Here is a 25080-nt window from a genome sequence, read left to right as displayed (position 1 = left end):
GCATATATGCATATATTATATACACACCTACACACACACACACACACACACACACACACATATATATATATATATGAATTTAGAACCTTGTAATTATTACCTTTTTCTCATAAGCAGTTGAAAAAGTGTCAGCTGTTTAGCACTTCCAACTCAGCTTAAATGTTAGTATTCCCTTATAGGTAAGAGCGTTTGCATATGTAGCATATTCCAGGTGATTCTACTGCCACTGCTCCACATTTTCAGACCCAACATCTGAAGTAGTTTCAAAGGAAATGTCTTTTGGGGCAAGGAAAGCCTCTGTTGCTACCCACTACTCTGATTAGTGTGAACAGGCATTCGCCCAAAGGTTCTGGCTGTATGGTACCATATTGGTAATGGATGCCTAGAACTATAGCAAGACAAAATTCATGGAATTAAAGGATCTTGAAGATATTTTGCATGACATATGAAGTCATCAAACATACCATTAAATATAGTATTTTGTGTTTATTTGGTAATCATTCTATTTGATTCTGTAGTACTTCCAGTTTTTGACTTCTTATAGTTTTCCTATTGAAATAATTTTTAAAAATAAACCTGTATCTTTTCCTTTGTCATTGACATCAGTAACTGAGATGAATGTATATGGTTTGGAAAAAGATGCAATAGGAAAATTTTTAATTGCGATGGCTGTTTTGGGATTTATTTTCTTCGTCTTGATTTTCCTTTTGGAGACCACCTCATGGAAAGTGAAAACCTTTGTGTTTCACTATATTTTCTTTGGTATCTACAAGAAATTTAATAAGGTAAGTACCTGGCTATGGATCTTAGGGATATCTCTAAGACCAAAAACATGCCTCCACATATGCCGAATTCCATTATTGGATATGGAAATATAAATCAGTTTATGTTGATTGAAATCCATGTTAATCAAAGATCTTCATTGTAATTTGAACTTTGTGGTTTCTAAACTTTCTGAGCTTTGCTAGTCAAAATATGGTTATTTTTTATAGTTTTATTATAATAGAAAGCTTTCCTTTGAACATCTCTTATCAGAGGTCCATTTTCCTCCCAAAGTGCTCATGCACCCTAATTTGGTCCCTAGCTATTTAACAAACTCCCAGGTGGTATTGATTCTGCCAGCCTACAGAGTGCACACTTCATAGTAAGACTCTGTAGCAGTTGCTCTCAAAATCTGGCATTTACCAGACTCTCCTGGAAGTCTTCTTAAAATACAAGTTGCTGGTCTCTGCTCCATGAGTTGCTGATTTTGTGAACCTTAGGTAGGGCCTGAACTTGCATATGTAATACATTTTCAAGTAGTGCTTCTGCAACTCCTTCATGCTTTGAGAACCACTGTCTGAAGTGTTTTTAGAAGAAAGAATATTTTGAGGCAAAAGGAGCCTCCCTGTTTTCAAAATAGATGAAATTGCATGACTGTCCCATAAGCTTAGACTTCAGTCCAAAGTCTTACTATGCCAATGTGGTCTTTCTTCACATTTCCCAGTACAGATCTGACTCCATAAGTACTCAAGATACAATGTGCATGAGTAAGGTATGAATGGTAGCACTAATGGAGGCATAAAAGGCAGGGAATATCCCAGAATTGCCTCCAGAAGTGGGGAAGATGCTGAGCAAAGGCTCAGCTCTGGTGTCATCAATAGAGCCAGCACCTGGTGTCCAGATCTTATGAGTGTCTCCTATTCAGCTGAACCATTAATCTGCAAGATTACATAGGGAATTTCTCAGTGGGTAGGAAAAGCCCAGGAACTGAAGGGTCAGGTCAAGTGAACATGCAAAAAGCTTGTTAGCACCAGCAAAGTCCAACACCCAAGGCTGAGGTCATACATTCCAAAGATATGCCTCAGGTACCTACTATGTACCTGGTATCATACTAGATGTTGGACAGGTCTCAGATTCCTGGGAGAGGCCCAGAAGGAACAAACAGATTCCCAGACTTGGAAGAGAGGGTAAAGGAGATCTCCATAGAGATATAAGAGAAAGGGTTTCAAGACAGGGACCAAATCAGAGTTCAGACAAATACAATCCAAAAAATATGTGCTCTAATAAACAGAAACTCAAAATACTGTAAATGCATCTAGGTGTCACAAAACCAAGCTTTGGGCATTGGGTGACACTTGAGAAAGTGAGTCCAAGGCATAGAGGTCAACTTATGAACAGACAAGGAGCTGGAAAACATTCAAGGAGCTATTATTATGTCTGGAGCCAAGGTTTTGGAAGGCAGGACAGGATGACTGCAACAAATAATACATTATATGTCAAAAAAAAAAAAAAAAAAAAAGAAAGAAAAAAGAAAAAAAGTGATGTGGCTGAGCTGGGAAAGGCCTCCAAAGTGCCATGCTAAGGATCTTGAACTTCATTCTAGGGCAGTCGAGTTTTGGGAATGAGGAATTTAATGGCAAAATTATATGGACTTGGGATTTTTTTTGAGGGAAAGTTTGTAATAAGAGTTTCAAATTATATAACGTTGGAATGTGCAGGTTTTCTCTTCTTTTCTCATTTTGCACTTTCCAAGGAATGTGCCAGTTTCATCTAAATCATCAAATGTATCGACAACAATCTGTTCGCAGTGTTCTTCTGTTTTGTTCTTAATATCCGTTAGTAGTTTGTAGTTTTTCTGCGCCCCCAACCTTGTTTTCTTAATTACTCTTGATAGGTGTTTAACCAATTAATCTCTCCGAAGAGCCAACTTTTGAATTTTTTACTTCTCTGTTATATGTTTTGTTTTCTATTTTATTGATTTATTTTCTTAACTTTATTTTTCTGTCTTACTGTCTTGTGAGGCCATAATAACTTAGAGAATAATAGCTATAAATAATGCTACAAAACAGAAAAATTACAGATGAATTATATTTATGGACACAGATGCAAAAATCCTTCACAAAAATGTTAGTTTGAATTCATCACCTGGTAAGGTTTATTACAGGAATGCAAGCATAGTGTAACACTTTATTTTTTCTTAATTTTTAACTTCAATTTAAGTTAACAGTGTAACACTTTAAGTCATCATACTAATAAAACATAATTCACTATATTAATAAGAAAAATCAGAAAAGCAATTATAGTCCTGAGAGATTCAGAAAAAAGATTTGATAAAATTATATTTCTTATAAAATTCTTTAGCAAACCAAAACCAGAAAGGAACTTCCTTAATATGGTAAAAAGTAACCACAAGAAGAATCTACATCAAATAATATTATTTTTTTTTTTAAGATTTCATTTATTTACCTGACAGAGAGAGAGCACAAGCAGGAGAAGTGGCAGGCAGAGGGAGAGGGAGAAGCAGGCTCTGCACTGAGCAGGGAACCCACTGCAGAGCTTGATCCCAGGACCCTAGGATCATGACCCAAGTTGAACAATGTTAGATTAGTTTCAAGTGTCAACATAGTAAGTTCACAAGTTTATATGTTATGCTATGCTTACCACAAGTGTAGCTACCATCTGTCACCATACAACACTACTGCAACACCATTAACTATATTCCCTATGCTATACCTTTTATTCCATTTTTAAAAAAGATTTTATTTATTTATTTATTTGACAAAGAGAGATCACAAGTAGGCAGAGAGGCAGGCAGAGAGAGCAGGAAGCGGGCTCCCTGCCAAGCAGAGAGCCCGATGCGGGACTCAATCCCAGGACCCTGAGATCATGACCTGAGCCAAAGGCAGTGGCTGAACCCACTGAGCCACCCAGGTGCCCTCTTTTATTCCATTTTTAAATTCAATTTTTATCCAATCTATTATAGGTATTAATGCAATAGGGCAAGAAAAAAAATGATGAGCATAAAATTGTAAAAATTTAAAAATTCATTATTTACAAATGACACCATTGTGTACATAGTTAAAGGAATGAAATGTTAAAATTAATATGCTAAATACAAAGTCTGTATAGAAAAATCAGTTATATATCCATATATAAGCCACAAACAAGTGACATGTCAAATGTTGTTTTCAAATAACATAAAAAGAAAAAGTATCTAGGAATAAGTCTAACAGAATTTATACAAGACCTTTATATGGAGAAGTACAAAACAGTATTGAAAGATTGAAGAAGACCTATAAATGAAAGAATACCATGAACTTGCTTTGGAAAACCCAATATTGGGAAAATGATAGTTTTTTCCCAAATTGATCTAAAGATTCAAAACAATTCCAATCAAAATGCTAGTGGGTATTTTTGTGTGTACATGTTTGTGTGTGGAAAATGATCAGCTGATTCTAAAGTTTGCATGGAAATGCAAAATGCCAAGGATAGCCAAGGAAGTGTTGAAGGAGAACAAAAGTGGTGCACTAACACTACCATATATAAGTATTTTTTTTTATAAACTATAGTAACTAAAACAGACAAATAAAACAATGTATTAGAAAAATAATTTTCCTTAAGGCGTGGTTTTTTGTAGTAGCTTGGAATTTTTCTTTTTTAAAAATGCAAGTTCTTGGGGCACCTGGGTGGCTCAATGGGTTAAAGCCTCTGCCTTCAGCTCAGGTCATGATCTCAGGGTCCTGGGATCGAGCCCCACATTGGGCTCTCTGCTCAGCAGGGAGCCTGCTTCCCCCACTCTCTCTGCCTGCCACTCTGCCTACTTGTAATCTCTGTCAAATTAAAAAAAAAAAAAAAAAAAGGAAATGCAAGTTCTTGGACCCCACCCCAGACCTACTAAAATCAGAAGCTTTTGGTTTTATTTTATGTTTTATAAGCCATCCAGCTGATTCTGACACATGCTAAAATTCAAGAACAAATGGAATAGAATGTCTAGAAATAGATGTACAAATATGTGGTCACCTGATATATGACAACATTGACACATAATGCAGTGGAGAAAGGATATTCTTTTCAATTAATGGTGCTGATCCAGTTGGTTATCCACATTGAGAATAAGGAAGTTGACTCCTGTCTTACTCTGTACAAATCATTTGTAACTTAACAACTTTTTTGTAGATCTAAATGTGAAAGGTAAAATAATAAACTTTTAGAACAAAAACATAACAAATACCTTCATGATAGTGAGGGCATCATTATCAAAAGACATCAAGTAAATGAGAAGGCAAGTCACCAACTGGAAAAAGATTTTTGAATTGTTAATTAGTAAGAAAAAGACAGAAAGCCCAACTTAAAAGTGGGCAAAAGACTTGAGACACTGACTTTACAGAAAAGAATATCCAAATATGCAATAAATATATGTAAAAATTCACAACATTAGTAGTCATCAGTAAATGCTAATTAAAGCCACTAAAGGACACCACAGCATACTCAGAAAAATAGTGCTGAGGCTGCAGAATGACTAGAAATCTCAAACAGTGGTGTTGGGAATATAAACTGATCACTCTTTAGAAAACTGTCTGGCATTACCTTCTAAAGTATTGTCTTCATATGTTTATGAAAATGAGCACATACTCAGACCCAGAAGCTCCCCTTCTAGGTATAAATCCAACATAAATGCAGGCTCCTGTTCACCAAAAGACATTTACAAGAATGTTCACACAGCATTATTCATATAGACCCCCTTTAAGAAAGAGAAAGAAGCAGACCACATGTTTGTCAGTCATATAATGGGCATTAGGGGAAAGAAGGGAAAACTGAAGTGGGGGAGAAATCAGAGAGGGGTATGAACCATGACTGATTATGGATTCTGGGAAACAATCTGAGGGTTTCAGAGGGGAGACAGGTTGGGGGGGGGAATGGGTTAGCCTCATGATGGTTATTAAGGAGGGCATGTGTTGTAATGAGCCCTGGGTGTTATACACAAAAATGAATCCAGGGATGCTACATCAAAAACTAATGACATGACGTACTGTATGATGAATAACATAACAAAAGAAATGTCTGTTCTCACAATAGAATATAGCAATAAGAAGAAGCAGGCTATAAACTCATATGGAACAGCATGGAATAATAACACAACTATCATATTGCCCCAAAGAAGCCAGACACAGAAAAGTTACATAAAGTAGAATTCTGTTAAGAGAAAGAGACTGTCAGACCAAGAAACAGACTCTTAACTATAGAGAACAAACTCACAGTCACCAGAGGGGAGGTTGGTGGGTGGAATGGGTGAAATAGGTGAAGGGGATTAAGAGTACACATCACAATGAACTTGAGTCGTATGTAGAATTGTCGAATCACTATATTATACACCAAAAACCAATTTAAAGCTCTGTGTTTACTGGAATTAAACTTAATTTAAAAATTAAAAAATAAAGTAGAATTTCATTCATATAAATTTCAAAAACAGACAAAACTAATATATAATATTTAGAGTTACAAGTCAGGATTCCAGTTACTGTTGAGATAATGCTCTGTTTTCTTTATCAGGGGTGGTTACATAAATATGTTCACCTTGTGAAAAATCATTAAGATGTAGGTTATGATTTATGCACTTGTCTGGATATGTCGTGCTTTAAAAGTTTAGACTAAAAGTGGCATTAAAATTATTCAGCATATTTTGCACTAAACTACAATAAAATCTGTAGTTCCTAGAACTGAACCAATGTTAATTTCTTTATTTTGATCAGTGTACCGTGACTGTGTAAGGTGTTAACATTAGAAGGCTAACATGCATACTGGAATTATCCTGTGTTTATAATTGTCTATAAATCAAAATTTTTTCAAAACAGGAAGTTAAAAATTAAAATAGGGTAATGGACATATCTTAGATTATTCTTTCATACTCTTTCTACCATGTGGAATGCCCTGCCCTTTTTTCTCCCTTCCCATTATAAGTCTCCTAATTAACTCCTATTTACTTTTTAAAATTCAGTTTATTTACCTTGTGAAATGGTCCTTGGATTCCACTCTTCCTCTCAGAAAAGAAAGAGTTAATCTTCCCTATTTCTAGTTGTATTGATATCTTATAAAATAAATGTAATTAGCAAATAGTATTTGGTTATAATTTATAGTGTGTTGTGGTTCCAGTTTTTTCCCCAAGATTTTATTTATTTATTTGAGAGAGAGAGAGAGAAAGAGAGCATGAGAGGAGAGAGGTCAGCAGGAGAAGCAGACTCCCCACTGAGCAGAAAGCCCAATGTGGGACTCGATCCCGGACTCCAGGATCACAACCTGAGCCAAAGGCAGTCACTTAACCAACTGAGCCACCCAGGAGCCCATGGATCCAGTTTTTGATGAAGTGTCCGTTTTGATAGGAACAAACTACTTGCTCTCTGGGTAGGAATATAGTTTTTAAACTTCGGAAATAGGGGATAGGTATATCCCCTATTGTATATGTCATATACACGACAGTGTGACAGGTATGTAGGAAGTTTTTGGGGAATGATTTGAAATTTCTTTTCTGACATGTTTGAGATTAATCCCCAGTTAAGCCTTCCTGAAGTCAATCAGTTATCTAGACTAGATGTCTAAGAGGTCTCCATCTCTGTGATGCTGTTTTTGAAAATATAGGCAATAGTGTCCACAGAATTATCTGGGGAATCTGAAGATGATGATGTGCAAGCTGAGAGAAACAGAATCCTGGAGCAACCTCAGGAATCCCTGAATTTCACAGTACTTATTAAGGAACTCACAAAGGTAATATTGTTCAATAGCCAATTTATGATTTCATTCCTATTAAAGATCATGTCATGAGCATCAGGGGCTCACTGTGGTCTTCTGAATCTGTGTATTAGTCCAACAGAGTAGGAGAGTTTTTGTGAAGTTGTATGAGGTCCATAGTGGTCCATAGGGGTCTGATGTATTTTTTTTTAATTTAACCTATACATATCTTTTGCTATATTGTGTTTTCTGTATTTTTAAAGATATATTTTACATGGCCAGCTGTTTTGGCTGTCAGAAATATCTCCCTTGGAATCCAAAAGAAGGAATGCTTTGGATTGCTTGGATTAAATGGAGCTGGAAAAACTACTACCTTCAAAATATTGACTGGAGAAGAGACTGCTACCTCTGGGGATGTGTTTATTGAGAACTTAAGTATCACCAAAAATCTTCTAGAGGTAAGACATGATTACTATCTGAGATGTGAGTATCATGATTACTTGGGGGAGAGATAAAAGGAAAGTAGTGGAAAGTGATAGGTAGGAATCATGGCAGGTATTGATATTGATACTGTTGACTCAGTCAGCGGATTTCAGAGGGAGAAATACATTTTTGAGGGAAGTGATAGGATAATAAGAGCAGCCTTACTCTGAGAATCTAAGACAAGAGTGTCTTTACTGTTCTTTGAAACTACTAGAGAATGAGATGGTGAAATAGGAGGCTCCTAACTTTCCCTCATTCCATGGATACACTGAATAAATAGTTACACAGAGATCATTTCCTTCTGCGAGAAATCCAGAAATGAATTGGTAGATTCTTACACATCATACAATTGAGGAAATACTCACATAAAAAAGGGTAGGATAAGCTGAAACACATTCTCTCTGTAAACCCCACCTACAACACAGTGTCTTACATTCAGGAGGGAATCCCCAATTCCCAGCTTCTGCCTGAGGATTGAAAAGTTTAAACCATACATGTAGCTCCTCAGTTTTTATGGCTTCCACCCAAGGGACTGGTCCCCAAATCTAGCTCTGGGTCTGACAGGATGGCTCAGTACAAAGCAAGTAGGCCAACATACCCAGCTCCGTTTCTTGCCAGGAGGGGCTAGACTACATATCTAACATCCCAACAAAAGTTGAACTTCAAATTAATCTGCATCTGGGAACTAATGGGGCAAGCAATTAGTATTCTTCCAGGAACCTGAATGAACTTGTGGGCACTTCCTTTGCTTGATGGGATTTGATACACTCTAATCTCCCAGGGTCACTAACATAAGCAGTGGTTTTGACAAGCATAAAGTTTTAAGAGGTTTGGAGAACCCCTGGCCAGATGATTTCTTCTATGTAAGGCCAACTTATCTAGGCAGGGAGAGTTGGCTTTTTTATTTAATTAATTTATTTAATGCAATATAGAGAGGAAAAAGGAAGAGACAGTGAAATATATTGTAAACAAAAGAGCAAGGTAAATATCCAGAAAAGACCATAATGAGATAAGTGATTTATCTGCTGGAAAGTTCAAAGCAATGATTTTAAGTATGCTAACCAAGTTCAGGATATCAAAGCATGATCTAAATGAGAATTTCAATAAATAGAAGCATAAAAGTATCAAAAATCATATATCTGAAGAATCTAACAACTGAACTGAAAAAATTCAATAGAGAATTCAGCAGTGGACTACATCAAGCAGAAGAAAGGGTAAGATTACAAAGACAAGTCAGTGGAAATCCTCTGATAAAGAGAAAGGAAAAGAAATGAAAAAAGTGAAGATAGCATAAGAAACATAAGGGACACTATCAGGAGGACCAATATATGCATTACAGAAGCTTAAGAAGGAAGAAAGAGAAAGGAGCAGAAAACTTATTCAAAATAAGAGATAAAAACTGCAAAACTGGGGAAGGACATAGGCATCAGATCTAGAAGACCAAAGCATTAAAATAAAAATGTACATCCAAAGAAACCCACACTGAGACACATAATCAAATTATGAAAAGTTAAATACAAAGAATTTTGCAAATGACAAGAGGAAAGTGACTTGTTACATACAAGAGAACCCCCATAAATGTTCATAAAATTGTTCAGCAGAAACAGGCTAGAAGTGAGTGGGGAGATATAGTCAAAAAAATAAAAATAAAAATAAACAAAACAAAGTGCTGAAAGACAAAAATAGCCAACAAAGAGTACTATACCCAGCAAATGTGTACTTCAGTATAGGGGAGATGAAGACTTTCTCAGACAAACGAAAGCTGAGGGAGTTTAACACCACTAGAACACTCTTCCAGAGAACAACAACAACAAAACAAAAACAAGACAAAACAAAAAAACTAAACGGGGTTCTTCAAGTTAAAAGAAAAGATAGAAAACAATATGAGAGCCTAACAAAATATGAAGCTCGTTGATAAAGATCAAAACCAGAAATGTTTTACTATATGGGTGGTGGGTAAATTGCTTTTAATTATACTGTAAAAGTTAAAAAAATATTTAGGGGCACCTGGCAGCTTAGTTGTTAGGCATCTATCTGCCTTTGGCTCAGGTTGTGATCCCACGATCCTAGGATGGCTTGCTGTGTCTTTCTCTGTCAAATAAATAAAATCTTAGAAAAATAGAAAAGAAAAAAATTATTTAAACAGCTATAACTAAGTTATGTTAATGGATATATAATACAATACAGGTAGATATAAATTATGACATTAATAGCATATAATGTAGAGGAAAAAGAGAAAAGCAGAGAATTTAAGTTGTTAAAAAGAGCTTAAAAGAGACTGTGATAAAACATTTTGTGTAAGCCCCTTGGTAACCACAAAGAAAATATCTAAGAAGTTACATTAAAGAAAAGGAAAAGGAATTAACACCTATCAGTCAGTCAGTCAATCAAAAAGCAACAACAATGACACACAAAGGAATACAGCGAGAGAGAAAAAGAGGGACAGAAGAACTATAAGACAAACAAAAAACAGTTAACAAAATGGCAATGACAAATCTTTCTCTATCAGCAAGTCTCAACAGACTAAACACCACCACCCCCCACCAGAAAAAAACAGGCTGAATGGATAAGATTCAACTGTTATCTTATTAATTCTAAGAATCAGCTTCTAGTTTCACTTATGGTTCTGCTATTTTTCTGATTTCTATTTCATCGATTTCTGCTCTAATCTTTATTATTTCTCTTCTCCTGCTTGGCTTAGGCTTTATTTGCTTTTCTTTCTCCAGGTCCTTTAGGTGTAAGTTTACCTCATGCATTTGGGATTTTTCTAGTTTTTTGAGAGATGCTTGGATGGTTATGTATTTCCCTCTTAGGACTGCCTCATTCATATGTGGGACATAAGGAATAGTGCAGAGGACAATGGGGGAAGGGAGGGAAAACTGAATGGGAAAAAATAAGAGAGGGAGACAAAGAGTGTGAGACACTTGACTCCAGGAAACAAACTGAGGGTTGTAGAAAGGGAGGTGGGTGGGGTAATGGGGTAACTGGGTCATGGAAATTAAAGAGGGCATGTGATAGAATGAGCACTGGGTGTTATATTCAACTAATGAATCAATGAACATTATATCAAAAACTAACTATACCTTGGCTAATTGAACTTAAATTAAAAAAAAAAAGGAAAAAAGAAAATGAAAAAAAAAATCCAACTATGATGTGTCTACAAAAAACTCTTTGAGATTCAAGGATACACGTTGACTGAAAGTGAAGTTAAGGAAACATATTTCATACAATTGGTAAGCAAAAGAAAGCAGGAATGACTAGACTTACGTCAGACAAAGTAAACTAATTAAAACTCTCAGGAGACACTAATGATAAAAAGTGTCATTTCAATAGGAGGATATAATAATTGTAAATATATATGCACCCAACATCAGAACACCTAACTATATGAATATCAACAGATCTGAAAAAAGAAACTGATACAATAACAGGAAACCTCAATAATGGATAGAACACCCAGACAGAAAATCAGTTAAGAGTGAATTTAACCAGCATTATAAATCAAAATGGACCTGACAAACGGAACTTTAAACCTAACAGCAAAAGAATATACATTCTTTTCAAGCACATGAGTAGTATGTTAGATGACATGTCTGGATGACATGTTAGGTCACAAAACAAGTCTTAACAATTTAAAAAAGATACTGATGTGGAAAACTTTATGTCAGTTTCCCTCCAAAATAGAGTTATTATATGGTCTGGAAATTCTCCTTCTGGCTATATAAAATCCAAACAGACCAATAATGACTATGGAAATTGTAGTAATAATCAAACCTCCTCTAAGAAAGAAAAGCCCAAGACCAGATTATTTCAGTGGTGAATTCTACCAAACGTTTAAAGAATTAATGCCACTTCTTCCCAAAATCTTCCAAAAAATTGAAGGTAACACTTTCACACTCAGTTTACGAAGTCAGAATTATTCTCACACCAAAGCCCGTATAAGGACACTACAATAAAAGGAAACCATAGGCCAGTATGAAGGTGAATATAGATGCAAGTGTTCTCAACAAAATACTAGTAAACTGAATTCAGTAGTGCAATTCAAGCATCATGCACTATATCAAGTGGTATTCATCCTTAAGATGTAAGGATAATTCAGCAAATAGAATCAATAAGTGTGGTGTACTACATTAATAGAATAAAAGGTTAAAATCACATGATCATTTCAAAACATTCTGAGAGAGCATCTCATGATGAATGCAAAGTAATATTTCATTGTTGTTTTGATTTGCCTATTTTCTTGCTTGTTGGCCATTTGTTTATATTCTTTGAAGAAATGTCTATTCAACTCCTTAACCCATTTTTGAATCAGTCTGTTCTTTTGTTGTTGACTTTTAGGTCTTCTCTATAAATCCCAGGTATTAATCTCTTATGGGATATAAAATTTAGTTTCTTCAGGGCACCTGGGTTAAGTGGGTTAAGCCTCTGCCTTCGGTTCAGGTCATGATCTCAGAGTCCTGGGATAGAAACCCGCATCAGGCTCTCTGCTCAGTGGGGAGCCTGCTTCCCTCTCTCTCTCTGCCTACTTGTGATCTCTCTCTGTGTGTCAAATAAATAAATAAAATCTTTTTAAAAAATTTAGTTTCTTCCTCCCATTCTGTGGGTTGCATTTTTACTTTGTTGATAGTGTTTTTTTGATGCACAACATTTTTAAATTTTCATGAAGTCCAACCTTTTCGTTGCCTTTGGTCCAAATCCGATGTTGTGAAGCATTGGGCCTTGCCTCCCCCCGCCCCTTAGTCTGTTTAGCTACAGGTTTGTCAATTTTTTTATCTTTTCAAAGAACCAACTTTTGGTTTCACTGATGTTCTTTATTTTTCTCTTTTCTGTTTCATTTATTTCTGCTCTGCTCTATTACTTCCTGCTTTCTGCTAGCTTTGTGTTTAGTTTCTTCTTTTTATGTTTCCTTGAGTTGTAAAGTTAGACTGTGGATTTGAGATGTTATTTTTTAGTGTAACTGTTTAAAGCTACACTTTGGCTCTTAAGCAGTGCTCTCACTGAGCCATATAGGTTTTGGTACATTCTGCTTTCATTTTCATTCATTGCTACATTTTTCTAATATTCTTTGTGATTTCTTCTTTGATCCCTTGATTAAAAGGGTGTTCAATTTCTACAAATTTATGAATTTTCTAGTTTTATTTTGTAATTCATTTTTAACTTCTTCATACTGTAGTTAAGAAGTATTTGGTATGACCTGGGAATAAACCTAACCAAAGAGGTAAAGGATCTGTACTCGAGGAACTAAAGAACACTCATGAAAGAAATTGAAGAAGACACAAAAAGATGGAAGACCATTCCATGATCTTGGATCAGAAGAATAAACATTGTTAAAACGTCTATACTGCCTAGAGCAATCTATACTTTTAAAGCCATTCTGATCAAAATTCCACTGTTATTTTTCAAAGAGCTGGAGTAAATAATCCTAAAATTTGTATGGAATCAGAAGAGACCCTGAATCACTAAGGAAATGTTGAAAAAGAAAAACAAAACTGGGGGCATCACGTTACCCGATTTCAAGCTTTACTACAAAGCTGTGATCACCAAGACAGCATGGTACTGGCATTAAAACAGATACATAGACCAGTGGTACAGAGTAGAGAGCCCAGATATGGACCCTCAACTCTATGGTCAAATAATCTTCGACAAAGCAGGAAAAAATATACAGTGGAAAAAAGACAGTCTCTTCAATAAATGGTGCTGGGAAAACGGGACAGTTATATGTAGAAGAATGAAACTCGACCATTCTCTTACACCGTACACAAAGATAAACTTGAAATGGATAAAAGACCTCAACATGAGATAGGAATCCATCAGAATTCTAGAGGAGAACATAGGCAGTAACCTCTTCGATATCAGCCACAGCAACTTCTTTCAAGATATGTCTCCAAAGACAAAGGAAACAAAAGCAAAAATGAACTTTTGGGATTTCATCAAGATCAAAAGCTTTTGCACAGCAAAGGAAACAGTTAACAAAACCAAAAGACAACTGAGAGAATGGGAGAAGATATTTGCAAACGACATATCAGATAAAGGGCTAGTGTCCAAAATCTATAAAAACTTAGCAAACTCAACACCCAAAGAACAAATAATCCAATCAAGAAATGGGCAGAGGACATGAACAGACATTTCTGCAAAGAAGAAATCCAGATGGCCAACAGACACATGAAAAAGTGCTCCATATCATTTGGCATCAGGGAAATACAAATCAAAACTACAATGAGATATCACCTCATGCCAGTCAGAATGGCTAAAATTAACAAGTCAGGAAATGACAGATGCTGGCGAGGATGTGGAGAAAGGGGAACCCTCCTACACTGTTGGTGGGAATGCAAGCTGGTGCAACCACTCAGGAAAACAGCATGGAGGCTCCTCAAAAAGTTGAAAATAGAACTACCCTATGACCCAGCAATAGCACTACTGGGTATTTACCCTACAGATACAAATGTAGTGATCCTAAGGGGCCCGTGCACCCGAATTTTTATAGCAGCAATATCTACAATAGCCAAACTATGGAAAGAACCTAGATGTCCATCAACAGATGAAGGGATAAAGAAGATGAGGTAGGGGCGCCTGGGTGGCTCAGTGGGTTAAGCCGCTGCCTTCGGCTCAGGTCATGATCTCGGGGTCCTGGGATCGAGTCCCGCATCGGGCTCTCTGCTCGGAAGGGAGCCTGCTTCCTCCTCTCTCTCTGTCTGCCTCTCTGCCTACTTGTGATCTCTGTCAAATAAATAAATAAAATCTTAAAAAAAAAAAAAAGAAGATGAGGTATATATAATACAGTGGAATACTATGCAGCCATCAAAAGAAATGAAATCTTGCCATTTGCAACAATGTGGATGGAACTAGAGGGTATCATGCTTAGTGAAATAAGTCAGTCAGAGAAAGACAACTATAATATGATCTCCCTGATATGAGGAAGTGGAGATGCAACGTGGGGGTTTGGGGGGTAGGAAAAGAATAAATGAAACAAGATGGGATCGGGAGGGAAACAAACCATAAGAGACTCTTAATCTCACAAAACAAATTGAGGGTTGCTAGGGGGAGGGGGGTCGGGAGAGGGGGATAGGGTTATGGACATTGGGGAGGGTATGTGCTATGGTGAGTGCTGTGAAGTGTGTAAACCTGGCGATTCACAGACCTGTACCCCTGGGGATAAAAATACATTATATGTTTATTAAAAAATAAAAAAGAGATTAAAAAAAAAAGCTTCTGCACAGCAAAGGAAACAGTCAACAAAAGAAACAAAGAGGCAACCCACGGAATGGGAGAAGATAATTGCAAATGACAGTACAGACAAAAGGTTCATATCCAGGATCTGTAAAGAACTCCTCAAACTCAACACACACAAAACAGATAATCATATCAAAAAATGGGCAGAAGATATGAACAGACACTTCTCCAGTGAAATACAAATGGCTATCAGACACATGAAAAAATGTTCATCATCACTAGCCCTCAGGGAGATTCAAATTAAAACCACATTGAGATATCACCTTACACCAGTTAGAATGGCCAAAATTAGCAAGACAGGAAACAACATGTGTTGGAGGGGATGTGGAGAAAGGGGACCCTCTTCCACTGTTGGTGGGAGTGCAAGTTGGTGCAGCCTCGTTGGAGAACAGTGTGGAGATTCCTCATGAAATTAAAAATAGAGCTTCCCTATGACCCTGCAATTGCACTACTGGGTATTTACGCCAAAGATACAGATGTCATGAAAAGAAGGGCCATCTGTACCCCAATGTTTATAGCAGCAATGGCCACGGTCGCCAAACTGTGGAAAGAACCAAGATGCCCTTCAACAGATGAATGGATAAGGAAGATGTGGTCCATATACACTATGGAGTATTATGCCTCCATCAGAAAGGACGAATACCCAACTTTTGTTGCAACATGGACGGGACTGGAAGAGATTATGCTGAGTGAAATAAGTCAGCAGAGAGAGTCAATTATCATATGGTTTCACTTATTTGTGGAGCATACAAATAGCATGGAGGATATGGGGAGTTATAGAGGAGAAGGGAGTTGGGGTAAATTGGAAGGGGAGGTGAATCATGAGAGACTATGGACTCTGAAAAACAATCTGAGGGTTTTGAAGTGGCGGGAGTTGGGAGGTTAGGGTACCAGGTGGTGGGTATTATAGAGGACACGGATTGCATGGAGCACTGGGTGTGGTGCAAAAATAATGAATACTGTTATGCTGAAAATAAATAAAAAATAAATTAAAAAAAAATCCTTGAGGAGAACACAGGCAGCAAACTCTTCAACCTCGGTCGCAGCAACATCTTCCTAGGAACATAGCCAAACGCAAGCGAAGCAAGGACAAAAATGAACTGTTGGGATTTTATCAAGATCCCTTTTGCACAGCAAAGGAAACAGTTAACAAAACCAAAAGACAACTGACAGAATGGGAGAAGATATTTGCAAAAGAAAGTAGTTTTAAAGTATTTGTATAACAGATCTATCATCAGGTCTTACTCAGGGACAGTGTCTATTGACTTATTTTCTTCCTTTGAATGGGCTCTACTTTCCTGTTTGTGAAAGAAGCAGCAATAAGCAGTTAGAACACAGAGGCCCAATATTTGGAGGACAGGATCCCTTTAGGCCATCTGGCTCCCCCAGCTCTTTGCAAGCTGCTCCAGGAACATATGCACAGATGCTACTGTAGTGCTAGGAATAAAGGATGGTAAGTGCTAGTGTGCCAAAAGCTGGAATTGATTAAAATTAACCCCAATTTATGGTCTAAATCTTCTCTTGGAATTCCAAAGCTTTCAATATACTCCAGAGTTCCAAAATAGTTCTATCAGTCAGATTCTGCCAGTGTAATATAGTCTAGATGGGGAGATAAATTAGAGCTTCCTACTCTGCCATCTTTCCAGAATCTGCTGAATCTGGTTTTTTTTAAATGTTATGAGTTAACTTCTAAATTATATTTTTTACATTTAAAAAAAAATTTTATGTGTTCAGTTAATCAACATACAGTTTTTGATATAGTGTTCATCAATTCATGAGTTGTGTATAATGCCCAGTGCTCATCACAACACATGTCCTCCTCAGTACCTGTCACCCAGTTACTCCATCCTTCCAGCCCCTCCCTTCTGTAACTCTCAGTTTGTTTCCTAGAGTTAAGAGTCTCTCATGGTTTGTCTCTCTTTCTGATTTATTCCCATTTAGTTTTCCCCCTCTTCCCCTATGGTGCTTGGCACTATTTATTATGCTCCACATATGAATGAAACCGTATGATAATAGTCTTTCTCTGCTTGATTTATTTCACTTTGCATACTACCCTCAACTTCCATCTATGTCAGTGCAAATGGTAGGTATTCATCCTTTCTGATGGCTTAGAAATATTCCATTGTATTTATGAACCACATCTTCTTTATCCATTCATCCACTGAAGGACATCTCAGCATCTTCCACAGTTTGGCTATTGTGGATATTGCTGCTATGAACATAGGGGTGCATATACCCCTTTTCACTTCATCTGCATCTTTGGGGTAAATATCTAGTAGTGCAATTGCTGGGTCATAGGGTAGCTTTATTTTTAACACCTTGTGGAAATAATGTTTTCCAGAGTGGCTGTACCAGCTTGCATTCCTACCAACAGTGTAAGAGGGTTCTCCTGTCTCCAAATCCTTGCCAGCACTTGTTGCTTCCTGTTTTGTTAATTTTTGCCATTCTATCTATGATAAGGTGGTATATCATTGTAAGCTTTATCCTTAAGGTCAGGAACACAACAGGGATGCCCACTCTCACCATTATTGTTCAACATAGTACTAGCAGTCCTAGCCTGAGCAATCAGACAACAAAAAGAAATAAAAGGCATTCAAATTGGCAAAGAGGAAGTCAAAATCTCTCTCTTCACAGATGATGTGATACTTTATGTGGAAAACCAAAAAGACTCCACCCCCAAGTTTCTAGAACTCATACAGCAATTCAGCAACATGGCGGGATACAAAATCAATGCACAGAAATCAGTTGAATTTCTATACACTAAAAATGTAATTTAAGAAAGATGAATTAAGGAATCAGTTCCATTTACAATAGCACCAAAACTCATAAGATACCTAGAAATAAACCTAACCAAAGAGGTAAAGGATCTATACTCTAGGAACTACAGAACACTAATGAAGGAAATGGAGGAAGACACAAAGTGATTCCATGCTCACGGATTGGAAGAATAAACATTGTGAAAATGTCTATGCTACCCAGAGCAATCTATGCTTTCAGGGCAATTCTTACGAAAATATCATTGGCATTTTTCACAGAGCTGAAACAAATAATTGTAAAATTTGTATGGATCCAGAAAAGTTCCCTGAATCACCAGGGGAATATTGAAAAAGAAAACCAAAGCTGGGGTCATCACATTGCCTGACTTCAAGTTATATTACAAAGCTGTAAGCATCAAGACAATATGGTTCTAGCACGAAAACAGACCTATAGGCCAATGGAACAGAATAGAAAGCCCAGAAATGGACCCTCAATTCTATGGTCAACTAATCTTCAACAAACCAGGACAGAACATCCAATGGAAAAAAGACAGTCTCTTAAATAAGTGGTGCTGGGAAAACTGGACAACCACATGCAGAAGAATGAAACTTGATCATTCTCTTACACCATACACAAAGATAAACTCAAAATGAGTGAAAGACCTCAATGTGAGACAGGAATCCATCCAAATCCCAGATGAGAACATAGGCAGTAACCTCTTTGACATTGGCCACAGTGACAAGACAAGACATGTCCCCAAAGGCAAGGGAACCGGAAGCAAAAATGAACTTTTGGGACTTCATCAAGATAAAAAACTTCTTCACATCAAAGGAAACAGTAAAACAAAACTAAGAGACAATGGATGGAATGGGAGAAGAAATTTGCAAATGACATTTCAGATAAAGGACTGGTATCCAGGATCTATAAAGAACTTACCAAACTCCACACCCAAAAAACAAATAATCCAGTCAAAAAATGGACAGAAGATATGAACAGACCTTTCTCCATGAAAGACATACAAATGGCTAACAGACACATGAAAAAATGTTCAACATCACCAGCCATCAGGGAAATTCAAATGAATTATTTATTTAATTAATAAGCTTTCACTGTTTAAAGTGGCCTTCTTACTGCATCAAAATATTTTTTGTTCAAAATATTGCAAGATGTATTGAGTTTTAACACCTGAATTGAGTGTAGTCTTAGAAATTTGTTTTAAAACTTGTATAGAGGTTTTTAAAATATTCATTGTTTTTATTACTGATTTTAACTAAAATTTTAGTCAGATATTTTGTCTAAATATTATAAAATTTTTATAATACACTAAGTCTTCCTTTACCATCAACAGATGGCTGAAATAAGAGCTAGGATCTTAGTTCTATTCACCTACATTTTAAACGATAGTCATAAAGTCATATGGCATATAAAAGAGCTGCAGAAGACACTGTACTGCCCAACTATCTACTGCCATTATCAGAAAGTAAGATGTCACTGAGCTGAACCTAGATATTATTGTTGAACATCTCCTTCTAGACAGTCTTCAGTTATCCTAGCATCCCTTGAGACTAAACCAATGAAGACTTATAAGAGAAAACAAGGTACCATTATTCAAAAATATCCACTCAGTTATTAACATTGTACATCACACTGGTTGTTTAAATCTCTTGCTTTTTAGGGTCATCAGAATTTCCTCTAGAAAAGGTTGAGCCAATGGTAGACTAACCTCTTTCTAGCTCATTCTGCTTTTCTAGGTGAATATACTTATGTAAATAGGTGTACTGTTAATTTAAGATTATTTTCCACTTATTTCATAGATTGATTATGGCATATATATGGAGATAGCATCATTATAGAAAACTGCATAGTCTTGCACAATTGTGTTCCAATATATGACAGTAACCTCCAGTTGGAATGATTCATAATCACTGGAGGAGAAATTCTTTGGAAAAACTCTGTGAGTTCTAACCTGTTTAGATGCATGAGCTGGAGAACTACAGGTCTTCTATCTTATCTGTATTTACTATATGCTCAGTAAGATAGTTGAATTGTATCCATCGTTATTCTCTTATTTCAGGTAAGGTCAAAAATGGGCTATTGTCCACAGTTTGATGCTTTGCTGGATTACATGACTGCCCGGGAAATTATGGTCATGTATGCCAGGTTGTGGGGGGTTCCTGAGACCCAGATTACACAATATGTGAATAAATTGTTGCAGTTATTGAATCTGGAACTCTATGCTGACAAGTTTATTTACACTTACAGGTGAGATATTACACTTGTGCTCTCATTGCAGCTAATATTGATGAGTCTCCTGTGTTTCTGCTCTTTGGAATGGGTGCCGACTGTTTAACCAGAGTTCCACTGACAGACAGAGGCAACTGTGAAGCAATCTCCCTGCCAGGGTTTAGATGCCTGCAGTAAAGCAGACCTAGACAGTATCGTATCTTCCCTTTGCAGAGATGGAACTCAAAATCTTGGTGCTTTTAGAATTGTAGCCATTGAATTACAAAAGAACATGTTTTTCTGCCTCTATCGTTCTGTGTCTTTCAAGTAAGGAAAATGTAAGGTTCTTTGTATTAGCCTGGCCACTATGTAGTTTATGTATCTAGGAATCCCAAGGAATCTCAAGAATAAGATTATAAATTGCACTGATAACCTGACGAAAATTGATGTTGTAAACAAAAGTGACCTTTCTACGTTTCAAATGAAAATGATGTGATTAATACAGGTGGTTTTGGGTCTGGTGCATTTTTAGTACCACTGCTTGTTCCCTGACTCAGCATTTTGGAAACAGGCGAATTGTTAATGTGTTAAATAGATGTTTGATGTATTAAATTACTGTAACTTAATTTAATCTCTGCTTCTGCTTTCTTGACCATGAAGTGGAGGAAACAAACGTGGACTGAGTAATGCCATTGCCCTAATGGGAAAGCCCTCAGTCATCTTTCTGGATGAGCCATCAACTGGCATGGACCCAATGGCCCGGCGTCTGTTCTGGAACACAGTAACAAGGGCACGTGAAAGTGGCAAAGTCATCATCATTACCTCTCACAGGTGTGGTTTATTGGGAGGCTTGATTAAGTGTTGCAAGCGTTTTCATGGCTATGGGAGGGCATTATCTGGGGATTGTAATATTGGACAGTAAATGTGCCTAAGTATGAACTCCTACTGAATCCTAGAGAAAGGAATGATTAAGAATTTTTACTGAGAGGAGAGGGCAGAAAGTTTATGATCTGTTCCATTTGAGAATTTGGTCTTCAACTGCTTTGTACTTGAAAGTGTCTCCACTTTCCATGATGGTGATGGGCAAATGCAACTTCCCATTTTAAAGAGTTATAAAATCCTGGAAAGTTGAACTACAAAATATCTTCCAATGGAGATCTTTTCAGCCTTACATCGTTCTGGTGTCTTGTTTTGCTAGCATGGAAGAATGTGATGCCCTCTGTACCAGGCTGGCCATCATGGTGAAGGGAAAATTCAGGTGCCTGGGTAGCCCTCAGCACCTCAAGAACAAGTTTGGCAATGTTTACATTCTGAAGGTTAAGTTAAAGATGGATACAGATGAGAATGAATTAGAGGATTTCAAAACCTACATTGCAACAGTTTTCCCAGGTAAATTAGGTTGGTTTGGCTAACTTTGTTAGAGATGTGTTAAATCATATTAGTTGTTTTCACCATCCTGGGGGCATCTCCAATAACTATTTCTTGTGAGATATTGATACTTATTGATCTTCCATATTGATATCCTTTTTATTTTTAAAAAACTATTTTTAGAGAGAGAGGATGCACAAACCAGGATGGAGAGGGATAGATGTAGAGAGAAAATCTTAAGCAGGCACCCATGCTGAGTGTGGAGCCCAATGTGGGGCTTTATCTCACAACCTGAGATCATAACCTGAGCCAAAATTATGAGTTGGATGCCTAACCAACTGAGCCACCCACGTACCATTGGAGATCCTTTTCAATGTTTGCTCTTATAAAGTTCTTGTGCCTGGTTGTGATAAGAAGTTTTCACAGGAAAAAACCCACAAACAAATACAGTTGACTCTTGAACAACATGGGTTTGAATGCATGGGTCAATTTATACAAGGATTTTTTTTAGGTAAGTATAGTACTGTAAATGTATTTTCCTTATAGTTTTCTTAATAGCATTTTCTTTTCTCTTACTGTATTGTAATAATCCAGCATATAATACATATGACATACACAACATATGTTAACTGACCATCAGTAAGGCTTCTGGTCAATAGTAGGCTATCAGTAGTTAAGTTTTGGGGGAGTCGAAAGATATACACTAATCCCTGTATTGCTCAAATGTCAATAGTATTCACCAACCTTTTGTATATTAACTAGTAGGGCAGTTGTAGATTAGGACTATCTGTATGATTTATATATCTTAAGTCGTATGTTTGAGCAGAATTCTCAATTACTTGCCCATATAGTCTGTATAAGTCTGCTAGGGATGCTATAATAAAATACCACAGACAAGGTGGCTTAAACAACAGAAATTTATTTTCTCACAGTTCCCTGGATAGAAGACCAATATCAAGGTTTCAAAAAGTCTGGTTTTCCCTGGGACCCCTCTCTTTGCCTTCTTGCTGTGTCTTCCCACAATCTTATCTCTGTGTGCACATCCCTGATGTCTTTTCCTCCTCTTGTAGGGACACCAGTTATAGTGGACTGAAGCCCTATCCTTAAAGCCACATTTAATTTTAATTACCTCCTTAAAGGCCTTTTGTCCAAACACAATCACATTTGGGATTAGGATATGAATTTGAGGGGATACAATTCTGTCCATAATATCATCCATCAAAACTTTAAAGGTTTTTGGGCTGCCTGGGTGGCTCAGTGGGTTAAGCCTCTGCCTTTGGCTCAGGTCATGATCTCAGGGTCCTGAAATCGAGCCACACATTGGGCTCCCTGTTCAGTGGGGAGTCTGCTTTCTCATCTCCCTCTGCCCCCCACACTTTGCACACTCTCTTGCACATTCTCTCTCTCTTTCAAATGAATACATAAAATTTTAAAATAAATTAATAAAGTAAACATTTCAGAAATAACTAAGTACCGGGAACAAAAAGTATAGGAGGTGTAAGGGAAATGGAGACTGGAATGGAGAAAAAGAGGAAAACATCACACAAAAAGATAAACAAGCTTTTGAGAGAAAGGAAGAAAGAAAGGAATGGTAATACAACACAACCGTAAAAGTAGTCTACAATGAAAAACATCACAGAATAGAATAACTACTAAATACTATCAAGAAAATTTCCTAAAATAAAAGAAGACCACTGAAAAGGCATCAGACACCCACCCAAAAAACTGACCTCAAATTTTTAATGCCAATGAATATTCTAATGTAATTATTGCACTTTAATAATAAAGTAAGGGGGGGACCTTTGGATTTGCAGACAAAAACACAAGTAATATATAAAGGAAATAAAATCAGATTGAGCACAGACTTTACAACAAAAAAAATTTTATGCTAGGAGAGCATGTGAGATATTTAAGATACTCTGTGAAAGAAAAATGCAAGCAAAGTTTTTTCCTCCAACCAAAATGACTTTGAAGATTAAAAGTCACAGTCATGAACACATAAGAACCAGAGGATATTGTTCCCGTCAGCCCTTTCTGAGGAAAATACAAACTAAAAAGTTACAGATCAACTAAGAAATGATTAGAGAAGCTTTTGCATAAGAACTAATAGACATTGAAAAAATGTAACTATAGAACTAGGGCTAAATGCAGGGTATTCATGGGATAAAATATCACATAATTGATGTATATTTTAGAAATGTATGCATAATACAATTATCAAAAATGGGAAGAAGGCAAAGAATATATGGGAAGTTAAATATTATTGAATATATACTAGGTATTAGCTGTGAATGATAAAATATTGCTTGAAATTGCATGTTTTTGAAGGAACTAAAAGATTACTATAATACAATTATCAAAAATGGGAAAAAGGCAAAGAATATATGGGAAGTTAAATATTATTGAATATATACTAGGTATTAGCTGTGAATGATAAAATATTGCTTGAAATTGCATGTTTTTGAAGGAACTAAGAGATTACTAGCACAGAGAATGTTGTTCATAAGTGGAAACAAAAGACAGTATTTCTTTTTTTTTTTTTTACATTTTTAAAAAGATTTTATTTATTTATTTACTTGACAGAGAGAGACACAGTGAGAGAGGGAATACAAGCAGGGGGAGTAGGAGAGGGAGAAGCAGATTCCCCACTGAGCAAGGAGCATGATGTGGGACTTGATCCCAGGACCCTAGGATCATAACCCAAGCTGAAGGCAGACACCCAACAACTGAGCCACCCAGGTGCCCCCAAAAGACAGTATTTCAAAAAATAGTATAAAGATATTAATATGAAGTTATTCATTAGAACAAAAATATAAACCTTGTATACTGCAAATATAACTTACTGAGAGTATGTTCATTTATGTATGTACATAGATCTGTGCATTTCCATTTCCATGTAAAATAGAACAATGTAGGGGAACTGCTACAGAACATATTGGTACTCTCAGTCAATCAATCAATAAAAAGGCCTGGGGCACCTGGGTGGCTCAGTTGATTAAGCGACTGCCTTCAGCTCAGGTCATGATCCTGGAGTCCAGAGATCAAGTCCCACATCAGGCTCCTAGTTCCATGGGGAGTCTGCTTCTCCCTCTGACCTTCTCCCCTCTCATGCTCTCTCTCACTCTCTCTCTCAAATAAATAAAGTCTTAAAAAAAAAAAAAAAGTCTTAACTCCAAAAAAAATGAAAAAAAAAAAACCTTTTTCAATTTGCCTAACAAGCAAATTCCAACTCTCTGCTGTATATAAAAAAATACTACTAAAGCAAACTGAATAAGAGAGATTAAAAGAAAAGAATGGTCTTCATGATTTTATACAATATATTAAAATTTTAGCAAAATCTTACTATCTGGTGTCCATGAATGCTTGCCTTTTATAAGCAAATACTTTCATCCTGTTTCTTCCTGCAGGTACCTATCTCTCCCCACATACTTTGTTAGTTGTTTGTCCAGTGTTTGCCTAATCACAGAACTGATAAGTTAAAAAAAGACATTACTTTGCAGTTTGTCCAAACTTTCCTTGTTTGAAGTGTGGGAG

General features: G+C 36.6%; 1 protein-coding gene across 2 annotated transcripts in view; it reads left to right on the top strand.

Annotated features, from left to right (window-relative positions):
• Nucleotides 1–25080, top strand: part of LOC309854549 (phospholipid-transporting ATPase ABCA3-like) — a 143346-nt gene that overhangs the window by 113846 nt on the left and 4420 nt on the right. For both annotated transcript variants that reach the window (XM_082713833.1, XM_082713832.1), the window contains 6 exons: nt 607–785; nt 7396–7521; nt 7749–7943; nt 20030–20217; nt 20839–21009; nt 21377–21567. In XM_082713833.1, coding sequence (XP_082569959.1) covers nt 607–785; nt 7396–7521; nt 7749–7943; nt 20030–20217; nt 20839–21009; nt 21377–21567 — 1050 coding nt within the window. The remainder of the gene's footprint in view (nt 1–606; nt 786–7395; nt 7522–7748; nt 7944–20029; nt 20218–20838; nt 21010–21376; nt 21568–25080) is intronic.

The sequence above is a fragment of the Mustela nivalis genome, assembly GCF_964662115.1.
Source record: "Mustela nivalis genome assembly, chromosome: 19".
Taxonomy (NCBI): Eukaryota; Metazoa; Chordata; class Mammalia; order Carnivora; family Mustelidae; genus Mustela; species Mustela nivalis.
This window is presented reverse-complemented; position numbering and strand designations above follow the sequence as displayed.